Source organism: Abramis brama (assembly GCF_963993115.1).
Source record: "Abramis brama genome assembly, chromosome: 5".
Lineage (NCBI taxonomy): Eukaryota > Metazoa > Chordata > Actinopteri > Cypriniformes > Leuciscidae > Abramis > Abramis brama.
In genome coordinates, this window is record NC_139967.1 from 31,796,329 (window position 1) to 31,809,351 (window position 13,023).

The 13,023-nt window shown below is 38.5% G+C and overlaps 1 protein-coding gene across 3 annotated transcripts in view; it reads right to left on the bottom strand.

Moving 5' to 3' along the window:
- The window catches only part of LOC311082804 (multiple C2 and transmembrane domain-containing protein 1-like), a 249,862-nt gene that overhangs the window by 59,361 nt on the left and 177,478 nt on the right, over positions 1 to 13,023 (bottom strand). For all 3 annotated transcript variants that reach the window (XM_084113903.1, XM_084113902.1, XM_084113904.1), the window contains exons 9-10: positions 9,136 to 9,322; positions 1,303 to 1,396 (exon numbers count right to left, since the gene is read on the bottom strand). In XM_084113903.1, the coding sequence (XP_083970029.1) occupies positions 1,303 to 1,396; positions 9,136 to 9,322 (281 nt within the window). The remainder of the gene's footprint in view (positions 1 to 1,302; positions 1,397 to 9,135; positions 9,323 to 13,023) is intronic.

Consider the following 13,023-nt stretch of genomic DNA (forward strand, 5'->3'; position numbering starts at 1 on the left):
GGTCAAATCAAACTCAGGACTGACATTGCCTGCAAAACTTTCAAAGCTAAACAAATAGCTTTTAATGGTAAAACACTTCCAGAACTGCCAATTCTAGGTTTGACCAACGGTAGATGTTTCAGAGTGTTTATACAGCACGTTATACAGTGAATACAACCATTATTTTTGCAATTGTGCTTGGTGACACTAGTGGTGGAGAAATTACACACTACATATTTTAATAAAGAATTTAAAAAGTAATGTGGGTTTGTAGCAACGTAAGGGTGCATAAATTATTAAGCTAAGAATTTTTAAAAAGCAGTCTTCTATGCTCACCAAGGCTGCATTTATTTGATCAAAAATAGAGAAAAACGTTAATTTCGTGCAATATCATTACAATGTAAAATAACAGTTTTCTATTTTAATATATTATGATTATATTTTAATAGCTTTTAAAATGTATTTTATCCATGTGATGGTAAAGCAGAATTCTAGCCTTCAGTGTCACATGATCCTTTAGAAATCATTATAATATGCTGATTTGGAACTCAAGAAACATTTCTTATTATTATTAATGTTGAAAACAGTTGTGCTGGTTAGTATTTTTGAAAAAGTAGTTTTGTGTAGTTTTTCAGGATTCTTTGATTAATAGAAAGCATTTGTTTGAAACAGAAATATTTTGTAACACTATAACTTTTGATCAATTTAAAGCATCGCTGCTAAATAAAGTATTCATTTATTTTCTTTCTTTTTTTATACAAACATGTGTATTACTTTAAGCACAGTTAAAAGGCACACATACATATCTTCATTTGAATATAACACAAAGCATCTGGTTCAGTTGCAATGAGGTCACAGTCTCAAAACAAATGGCAAAAAAAGAGCAAAAAACAAATCTAATACATTTAGATTTTAATTCTAGTGTAGTATTAATTAATGACTCAAGGTGAGTGTGTTTGTTAATGTCACACTCCGACTCCGAATAAGAATCAATTGACTGTACCATCTCCGATCTTTTTTTTTTTTCCAACTTGATAATTCATAGTGCCAGAAACTAGGCCTGTCCACTGCAGACCTAATTAAAAGTAAGAATTAATGGAAACCAGAGCAGACTCACACACACACACACACACAAAAAAAAAGAACTTGCACAGTGATCTCAGAAGCCAACAATCCATTAGCACAGAGAAGAATGCAATATTATCAGCCTCCTACTGACCATTCCAAGGGAAATGATAGTCTTTATCAGTCACTACGGAAAACGGAGTGAGAAATCATATGTCAGGATAACTATATGTGTGTGTGTGGGAGGGTTTTCCTTACCTGTAACATCAGCTGCCATCAGCCCCTCCGCTCGGATCACCTTCACCTGCACCATGCCCACATCTTTAATATTGTTAAAGGATCTGAGAAGACTCTGTTGAGGTCAAAGAGGGGGAAAAAGCATTTGAGAGTATATGAGACTCCATATCCACACAGCTAAGGAAATACAACGCTGAGAAGCATCTGAACATTTAAGTCGCTTAAAAATAAATGAATTTCAAAGCACACAATAACACAATATTAAAGAAAAGGCATCTGCAAACAAATGTTGCTAGATCTTTTCTTAGCACTAACTTCACTTGCTTGTGTTTGTGCTATATATCAGTAAAATACATTAAATAACACTTTGTAATATAATTATGAAATGACATTTGTTTTATAATGTAAAGACAATTTGACATTTTTAAGTGTGGCATAATTGTCCAAATACTTTTTTCGCGGCTAGCGTATATACTTTGTGAATTTTGTAAGCTCTGAATTAAAATTATATAAATATTAAACAAAAATCAGTCAACTAGAATACATTTGTCTAGAGGTCCGATACATGAATATTCCCTTGTTCTACGTAGACGCATGATTTAGAACAAATACAGATGCATTTAAAATACAAATGCATATAAAATGGCATTAGTGAGAAGATGAAAAGAAATGAATAAAACAAAATAAAAATGAATAAAACAGTCAAACCCAAGTTATATCAATTCACTATCAGAGTGCATGTGTGTCCATACTCACATCCATGTTCCTCCAAAAAATTATTTCTTATTCTAGTCATTCAGTTTCAGAACAAAAACTAATAACTGTGAGCAATTAAACGAAAAGTAAAACAGAAAATACTAGCAGAGATGCCACTAATTTCTAAAACAGTAAATCTTCGGGAGGAGGATAAACTGCTCAAAGACAAGTGCATCAGCAAAGACACTTAAGCATGATTTATGAGCGAGTCAATTACGCTCATACCGATAAAAGCCTCTCATTGAGAGACCATAATACTCCATTACAGTTCCTTTGTGTGTCTTTTGTAGCATTAAAGGGGCTGACATTTAGCCATGAAACAAACTAGGCATCACACACTAACTGTGTGGTCACAGCATGAGTAATCTCTCTCTCTCTCTCTCTCTCTCTCTCTCTCTCTCTACATTTTTTAGTGTGTACAGTTTTGTCAAACAAAAATAAGTATGTATACAGTGCATTATTTATATATATATATATATATATATATATATATATATATATATATATATATATATATATATATATAAAACATAGAAATTCTTACACAAATTAGACAGTTTTAACTGCTAACTATCAAATTAGCACATTAACAGACTTTTAAGTCTTTGTTCCTCAGACTTTTTCTTCTTCTAAAAAAAAAAAAATCATAGTAATGTTTCCTCTGAAGCTTTAAGAGACCTCAACGATGATTCAAATTGTGTCACACCAAAGTCTGCAAATCTATATTTTTTACTGTACCTAATTCTTCTAAAATAGATGGTTCCTTAGCTCTAATGTGTCAATTCACTTTTAAAGCTCTAAACAATTAAGCCAACAAATGTCTCAAATGTTTGTTTTAATTTCTCCTACGCAAAAGCTGAGAAGCCTCCTGAGCTATAAAAAAAAGCGACCTCTGACCAATAAAACCGTCTGTGCATGTGTGTCTAATAAATGCACAATGATGGAAAGTTCTCCACTAAATAAAATATGTCTGTACATTTCTTCCCTCCATATGAACCACAGAGTGAAAGTTGAAGTAACTCTTGTGACATTTCTAGACGGACACTTTCATGTGCGCAGAGTGAATGGACCTGGACTGACAGAGATGACACAATCTCACTGGTGCGCCTTCAAAAGCACTGGAGACTTCACTTTAATTCTCTTCTTGGCAATAAGCCCTGCACATACCCAGAGGAATAATTATAATTTGAATTCTCAAGTGCAGGGCCAGGCTGCAGACTTAATTCATTATACACTCGGACTGCCTTCGCCTGTTACGAACGATATTATTGTTGAAAAATCCTCTGATAGCACACAAGTGAAGAGGAGGGGGAAAAAAAATCAAGTGATGATTGAGGGGGAAAATGTATATTTCCACATACATTCAATACATGATTTCTCAGTAGATATCAAGGGCTTGTTATTTATGATTATTGCAACCTTGAAGAAAAGTGGCTTTTTTTTGGAGCTGGTGCATTTCCATAGCAGAGGAATTTCTGATTTGCAAAGGGTGCTGGCTTTTCAGACCCCTAAAAAGACAGGCAAGGAGATTGAAAAGCTCAGGAGATGAGGCCTCTTTATTTTTTTAATGAAAGGCTGAAGAATATATTTTCCCACCCCCCTCGGCTTTGGGGCCGGCAAGGCAAGGCCAACTCATGTGGTACGCTGAGGAGGAGTGCGGTTTAGTCCCATTACAGGAAAGGGGTAGCACATAAACACTTGCGCGCACACACACACACACACACAGAACCCCTTCTAACCCCCAACCAGACAGTAGGGACCGAAAAGGGAGAGAAGGGGAGGGGTGAGATGGCGGGGCTGTGTCTTGAGTGACAGCTTGTCACCGTGACGTCTTATTCCATCTCTGTTGTGGAGAAAATGAATGTCACCGCGCGGAGCCTTATGACTCGCTGTCATCTCGCAGGCGCTCACCTTTTATCAATGCTCTAAATAACATTTCAAGCCCACCGTCTCCAGCCGGACAATCCGGTCAGGGGACATTAAATCGGATGACTGTGAAATGTCATAATAAAAATGGAATGCTAACAGCTTCCACCCCCCTCTTCCCTGCCTCTCTCTTTTTGCTGCTCTCTCACTCCTTTCCTCCTACTTCCCATCCTTACACACATACACACACACACACATTGCTTTACTTGTTCACATTTTGATTTGGAAGCGAGTGACAGGGCCAGAGAGGAATTGTGCGCCACCACTTCAGCAGAGGTCACCCTGGCCCTGATGCCCATTAACGTCCATTACGCACGAGTCGCCCGCACTCACCTGACTACTATTAAAATGCATAATTTCTCTCAGCTTACAACAACAGCTGTGAAGTGCAGACAGATGCAGTCTTCCTCTCTGGGAATATTGGGAAATAACTGCTTGAGCTCTAAAAAAGATGCAATGATATTTGAGGCTCATTGTTTTCATTTTTAAAATCCAAAACGACTCAAAGAATGTGATTAAATGCAAATCTATGAATGGAAATACAGAAATAAACTAATATGTTTTGGAAACACTTCATAATAAGGCTAACATATAGTTATGTATTTATTAATGTGAATTAATGAATTCAATTAATACAATTATATTATACTATTGTTCTTTGTGAATTCTTATAAATGATTAATTTATTCATTATTGTGATTAAATTATTATTATTATATTGTTCATTATTAGCTCATCAATAGTTGTATTTATGCGTTTATTAAATGTAGATAAATGAATTATTATTATTACTGTTAATTGTTGGATCGTCAATTAATAGTTTATTATGCACTTATAAAGGTAAATAAAAATAAATAAATAATGCATTAATATTATTTTGTTATTTGCTAGCTGGCCAATAAATAAATAAATATCAAATTAACATTACCCATGATTAATAAATGTTGTACAAGTACTGTTCATTTTAACTATTGCCTTAACTAATTCAATATATACAACCTTAATGTAAAGTGTTACCAATTTCCACTGATCTCATAAACAATTTATTGTGCCCACACAGAAAAATCAAGCCAACTCAACTTTAGGCAGAAATGTCTACATAAGCTAAATGAAAAACGAACATGAATTTTGCCTAGGCCTAATCAAAGAGTTGGAGATGTGGCATGACGTTCTGAATGACAGGTAAACGGCGACAGACGTCTTCATTCTGTGCCTTTAACAAACCTTGACAAAGCTCTCGTGCCCACACACCCTATATGCAAAGCACTGAAAGCCATCTGATATGCCTCCTCCACTTTAATGATGTATCTGAGCCTGGTGCAATGCTGCATTAAAATACTTAATTGTGTTCTATGCAACCCCCCCAACCCCCATCCCCGGCAAGTGAGGGCATCCACAGTTTAAATTGGGAGCATCTGCAGTTTCACAACATCTCTATACCTCCACCACCCAACCTCCCATTCTTAAACACTTTATTTGTTTGGAGGCAGCCCCCCTAGCACTTTAACAGCAAGCGTTGATAACTAGTTATGGGTGGCTATTCGGTTATCCTCAGACAGCTGATCAAACAGCGATAGAGAGGTAGAAAACGTTGGAAGCCAACGCTCTCACTTGTGCCCCTGGCCCCATCACTTTCACGTACGGCTGGACCACCACCCTGCCTGGGATAATCTGTTTAAGGCATATTGTGCAGCACTAACACCGGCACTTTCTGTTATCTGCCACGCTTGATAAGGTACATCTCTATTAAATTCACTTCTGTGAACGGGTGTCAAGCAGGGAACGGGGAATATGCTAATAGTGGGGACAAATTAAAGTCTTTTTTTTTTTTAAATCCACTGTCCCATCCTCCATTTAGCCCCATCTACTCTGGAGCATATCTGTCCCCATCGGACTGCAGGCTAGGGTGCTAATGAATGCCTGGATGCAGAGTACAAGGTGGGGGAGCGGGTGGGGAATGAGGGAGCGGAACATCTATCCTTTGCCACAAAAAAAAAGACTGGTGTTGTGCAAGGTGAAATAGCTTTTCTTTTCATTTTGCACACCAGCCCCTCCCATCTCAGCGACCAGTACCCCATCTCCCCCTCTCTTCCTTGTCAGAAGACACAAATTTCTCCTTCCAATTCTGATCCAACAGCTCCTCCTAGTGGACGTGGGGCGACAAGGTGGCGGCGCAGAGCACGATGCTGCTAGCCCGTAATGTGCACGGTTATGTAGGTCACCCGTCCACCGTTTGGCCTGTGGAGTGTTTTCCACTGGTACTTAACCAAAGATCAAACACATCTCCCAGCATGACTTCCCACTGCAATTAGAGCAGAGTATTGCGCACAAACCCATGTTTCGCCAAGAACCAGGTTAGCGAAACACACTGCCTGCGAAAGCAAAACTAAACAAGTTGGGGCTCTAAAAACGGTTGCGACTCTTCTGACGCGTTACACCCCTGAGAGCAGCTGTATCGAGCAGACAAGAGTGTGAACAAAAAGTGGCCCTTTTGTTTCAGCCCTGTCCCTCGCTATTGGCATGTAAAGAGGTGGCGGAGAGCCGCGAACGAAGGGTTAATGGGCTAAAGACAAAGCGAAAGGCTGAGAGCATTGTGCTAGAGTGAGGACTGGAGGGCCTCGGGGCCATGATGGGCCAAAGGCCTCAGCATAGGGACACTGGGCTCCTTTCAGCCTGGGCCTTTCAAGAGCACACCCTGCCTGAAAAGAGCCTGTCACAGCCCCCCACTACTGCTCTCCTTCACAGCTCTCTATCCCAAATCAGCACCTCTCTCCCTTTCCTCAGAGAGCGGGGAGGCCCGATCCGTCTCTCTACAGGCCTGAACCAATCTCTGGCCCCCAGAGGTTGAGCGCTTTTCAAAAGGAGGTCATATCGCTGAGGTTCTGCCAGGTCTGAGAACCCAGCACCAACTGAGATGCAATTCAGCTCCATCTATGCATATGAGGCACATATACTCTGAGAGAGGACACTTCAATACGGTACTTTAACAGAACACTATTTTTAATGATATAGGGACAGAAATGATGTGGTGTCACTAAAACACCTACTAAATGACTCTATAGAGACATTTATCGAAAAATAGCATAAGCTTATCTTAAACCTGGTGTCAATTATCAAAAACATTTAGACCTAGAACAAAATCTTCTCAAGAAAGAAGTTTCTTAAGATAAATTCAAAGAAGTTTGTAAAAAAAATTCTCAAATATTTTCTTAAAAGCATCCTGTTGTTGTTTTTTTTCAAGAAAAATTATCATGACTGACTGTTTACATTACTGATCACTGGTGTCATTTAGTCAAATGTAGGCTATTACATATAACTAGTGTTATGATGTGATGTTTAATATTTAAAACAACCCAATAAATTCATTAAAGGGGGGGTGAAATGCTATTTCATGCATACTTCATGTTTTAAAAGATTGTCCTTTTACACTGTTAAAGAGTTGGATTCCCATGCTAAACATGGACAAAGTTTCAAAAATTAAATTGTACGTTTGAAGAAGTATTTCTGTGCCAAAAATTGTCCTTCCGGTTTGTCACAAGTTTCGGAAAGTTTTTTTCGAGCATGGGTCTGTGTGACGTCAGCTGGGGCGTAATTTCCTTATATGGGTCCTAAGGGCACTTCTCCCCGGAAAGGTGCGGGCGCGCACGCGCATCCGTAGACCAGAGAGAGAAGAGAGCCAAAGCAGTAAGTTACCTCATCAAAGCGCTCTGCTCGGAGTCACCAAAGAAGTGGGTTTTTGGTTGCCAGGGCAAGACAACCCTTAAGGGACCAGCGTTAAGGGACCAGTGGATGGAGTTTGTTTTTTCAGAGCATCATCAATGGAGTTGTGCAAGACTGTTTGTTCCCTGCATTTCGACGATGATTGTTTTATAGACGACGGATTTGCAGATCGTCTAATGCTTAAGGATCGAGCAGTCGCAACGATAAAGGTTCACGGTCGTGCGTTGGAACCGCATTAATCTCCGTTAATAATCTCCGTTAATAATCTGTTACACAGAACTTTATTATATTAAATATTAATCAAAAATGATTCACACCTTCACAAAATCCAAATATTCAGTGTAAGAGTAAAAATGACATAACATTATTTATAGTAAGTTTATTGATTCACAGCTTATTTAGAGTTTTGACCTCGACAACCCAACTGCATTTACCGCAAACAGTAAACTAAAAGATTGTTTTGGTTGAATCGGTTCAAAGGAGTCATTAGTTCGCGAATCGGACGTGTCATTAGCGGACTTGTACACGTTGTGTGATTATCCCGGCAGTTAGGACATCGCACAAGATTTGTCAACACAGAAAACATTTCATCATAGTTTTGTTTTGTTTATTGAAATTGTTTTTCATGTCAGCTGAATGAGCGGAACGCTTTTCAGAGAAGATAAGGCAACGTAATTTTTTTTTTTTTTTTTAGCACAACACCCAGCAGTAATTCAGGAAAAAAATACCCGAATGCTCCACATGAAACTTAGGTCTTCCGATCTATTATCATCGTGTCAATTCTCAATTGATTTTGATTAATATGCGCAAGGGAGCGAGAGAGAGCAAGATAGTTTGAAGACGGTGAGGGTGCGCGCGCGCGACCGGGCCTCTCTCTCTCTCTCTGCTCGTTATTTCAGTAATACTGTCACCCTGTCACAAGCGCAGCAGTCATCTACATCACTCACCGATCAAATAAGGCTTTGGCGAGACAAAAAAAATCGCTTGTGAGAGAGACGCGTGAGTGACAGAGAGACGGAGGGAGAGCATGGAAAGGAAATGCCGCTGAATGAACACGCTGCGTGTTTTAAATAGCGTAAAAAATTTTTTTTATAACGAAACGCAATTTGTGGCGGCCGGTGTTGATTCTGTGACATACCGCCACGAATTAGTCTATGTGTGGGAAACACTGTGTGAAATAAATTTTTCTCTTTATGGACTTTTTGAAGCGTCAAAGTGGTAGTTGCTTAGACTGTCAATGGAGGGACAGAAATTCCTTAGATTTCATTAAAAAAAAATACCTTCATTTGTGTTCCAAAGATGAACGAAAGTCATGAGGGTGCGTAAATGATGACAGGATTTTCATTTTTGGGTGAACTATCTCTTTAAGATGCTATTTAGAATGTTTATCAAGTCATAATCCTTGCTGGCTGTACACTCCCAGTGTTCTGAATATAAGAGCTTTGTCCTTACATATCTGTGAAGAATCTCTTTCCTCTCACGGGGGTCGTCCAATATGTTGACAGACAGGTCAGCGATGGAGACAGCAGCAGAGGCTGTGAGGGTGACCAGCAGCACCAGCGTGCCCTCGCCCTCATCCAGAGGTATGTCCAGTCTGTGTGTGCACTCTTTTGACAGAAGAGAGAGGTCCACCTGGCACCTGAAACTCACACACACACACACCATCATAATCATCATATCACAAACATATATGTCTTACAGGTTTTCATGCGCAAGACAATAGAAAGACACAATAGAAAATAAAGAAACTGACATTGCAGTGAGAGAAACAAAGGAAAAGCTAAATCACCAGCATTGGGAGTAATCTAAACAAAATGTTAAACAAATGGGTATTTATTTTACTGAGGGCATCATGCTGCCTTTGAGAAATTAAACTGCTTAAAACACGTTCTATCATTTTTTTCCCCCCATCACTCGAACGGTTATACACTAATGTAATTTACTCAAAATCGTCATTTTGTAATGGAAATGACAGCAATGAAAATGCAGAAAGGACATTTGCACAAAAAACGGCCGTCTCCTTTGCTATGCTAAAGCAAACTTTATTGCTAGCATATTATGTTTTCTAAATACATAAAGTACAATTAAATACTACTTCTAAACTTTTGTCATAATTTGAACAAAATCTGATACTTCATCTCTAGCTCTTCACTGACACTGTTCTCTCCTTGGTAAACAAGTAAATTAACTTTTGAAAAACTGTATAAATTGACACAAATTTTGGTTTTGTTAAAAATGGCACTCTTGTTAAAATTTGGCTCTTTCATTTGGTCAAAAACAAATGTACAAATACTTTGTGTAGTTTAATGGTGAAAATTAAAAGTGATGTTGACATGACAGGTGATTTTGTGTTGGGGAAGAAATGATTTAGTCATTTCCAAGTCAAAACTGAAATGTAAAGAAAGTATTATGATTTAAAAGAAAAAGTACATTTCATTTTTTTTCTGAATGAAATAACTATTCAGCAAGGATGGCTTAAAACTATCAAAAGTGGCAGTAAAGAAATTTATAATGTTACAAAAGATTTTTATTTCAAATAAATGTCATTCTTTGACCTTTCTATTTATCAAAGAATCCTGAAAAAAATTAGCATGGTCTCGACAAAACTATTAAGAAGCACAACTGTTGTCAACATAAATAATAATAATACTTTTTCAAAAACATTAAAAAAAGCTTTTGAAAGGTAGTGTATGGATGTATAAAATTATCGTGGAACTGTATATGAGACCTACTTTAATGTGATTATTCTTTGTGATTATAAAAACCTGTTACGATTTATTATCTGATTTAGAAACTGATCACTTTTTATCAACATTCTCCAACACTCTAGTAGCAACAAAGAAGAAGAGAGAAAAAGTGCAAGAGGCAGAAAGAAAGCACAAGAGAGACGGCTAAATAACTGCTAATACAGTTTGTTCTCAGCAGATATTTCATAAATATTCCTCTGCTTGTTCCCACTGTGACAATGTGTTTTTCTCTACAGGATCATCACGCAGGTACTGAAAGCTTCAATTGATCCTGAATGGGGCAAATAATGTGAACATCAGTGCTGAACAACTCAAGCAGATGAGTGTTTAAAGGGGGGAAATAGCCAATTACAAGAATGCCACCCGACCGATCCTGACATGCCACCTCTATGAACGAGTGGAAGCTGGAGGACTGGTGTAGGGGACAGACAGGAAACTAAGTAAACTGCTGCCTCATTCCCACATCGCACAGCCATTAACTCTACTGTCACTTCTAATGGGGTTTTGTCAGAGGCTGAGACTCTCGAAGACCCTCTAGACCCCCTTTCTTTCACACACACAAACACACACACACACACAGAGAGAGACAGACAGACAAGACACACACAGGAACTTTTAAAGCCTTTAAACCTTTAAAGACTGCCTTACTGTAGGCTATACAAGATTGTTAATCAATATTATTTAAAGCCGTTAGCCTGCATTATTGTAACTCACTTTTAAAATAATCATGTTTAACAGCAGAATTCGAGGTGAAAAACTACATTACAGAAAATCCCACTAATCAAAAGTCGAAACAAGCAAAATGCGCCAAAAGATATTGTTAGCTTCGCCCACTATGAAACATACAGTATAAACTTCTGAGATCAAAGCCTAAAATTACACAAACAAAGAGTTTGATTTGTATTATTGTACTAAATGACATCGCATTTTATCTGTATAAATGATTTAAATGATTGATATAAATGCATTAAGTTTGATAGTGGTTCTCAGCATTCATTCAAAGGTAGACTAAGATATTTTACAATTATATTAAATTATATTATAATAATTGTTAAAACACTAGACATTGGCATTGTTGTTAAAACTGTTGACATGCTTATTCTGTGCATTTTGAGCACGTTTCGTGTTAAATCACATATATTTCGTCCATCAAAAGTGTGCTTTCACTTTAATTGAGCGTGAGCAGCACAGCAAAAATAGACCAGACGCCAAAACCCCCGCTGCACTGCAGTTCACGCGACGCTCCTGCTTGACGCTCACGCGCTGCTCCTGGTGTGAATGCACTCATTGATTAACATGGCCGCCGAAAAAAATATGCGTTGCTCACGCGCCGCTGACGCTTGCGGTGTGAAACCGGGGTGAGTCTATTTTTGCTGCTGCTCACGCTCAATTAAAGTGAAAGCACACTTTTGATGGACAAAATAAGTATTATTTCACACAAAAAGTGAATTTGCATGTCTAGTGTGTTTTAAAGGAGACATATCATGCTTTTAAATCGTTCCTTTTTACATATAAATCATACATTTGTAGTCTATATAAAGCGGAACTGCAATGCTTGGGTCTGAATTCCTCATTATTATAGCTCCACAGGCCCCTTTTCTACCCCTTTTCTGATGTGCGTCTGAGAGCAACTCGTTTTGGTGCGGTCTCTTTAAATACAATTGAGACACTTCATACCCCGCCCCCTCTCCAAGTTGCAGAGGTGACACTCGGTTCAACTCCACCCCGTTCGGCCATTTTTGTAGTTTGATAGCAGAGATACGATTATCTAGCGGCACAGAAACGTTTTATTCACACGTTATTAACAAAATGTCAACAACGGAAGCCTTATCCAGCCAGCCTTACATGTTCGAGCCAGAGTCGGAGCCGGAGCGAGATAAAAATGAAGACGACGAACCTGCAGAACAACGTCTTAATATGGATGTATCGCAATGGTGTGTTACTGTATTTACACATGAAACTTTGGTCTTCCGACCTTTTACCACCGTGTCGATTTATTTTGATTAATATGTGCGAGGGAGAGAGAGCAAGACAGCGTCTAGTTTGGAGACGGTGATGTCTTGTTTACACTTTCGCCTGGCTCTGAAGAGAGAGAGTGAGCGCGCGCGCGACCGGGTCTCTCTCTCTGCTCGTTCTTTCAGTTAAACATGCGTCCTGTAACAAGCGTGGCAGTTCATCTACATTAAACGGTGTAATGAAGCGTGTGGGTTACTACATCCAACAACCGAACATTTTAACTTACCCTCTCGTAACTTCTGCATCCTTTAGCTTGGACTACAAAATTGCAGCGAGAAATAAAAATGGGGGATTGCTCGAAGTGGTGGGCCGGAAGTCAATGTCCTTATTTGGCAGTTCCGCTGCAAATACTGTGACGTAATAGTTCAAAAAACGTCATAGAGAACAGAAAAATCGGAACAGGTTGAAAAATAGGACCAAAACAGAATATAAAGATATCAACGAAGCACCTGAAGAGAATAATTTCAAATTTTCTGTACTTCTAAACACTCCAAATATACAACTAAATGCATTTAAGGGCTAAAAAAGTGGATTTAGCATGATATGTCCCCTTTAACAAAAACTGGAGTAGGCTATG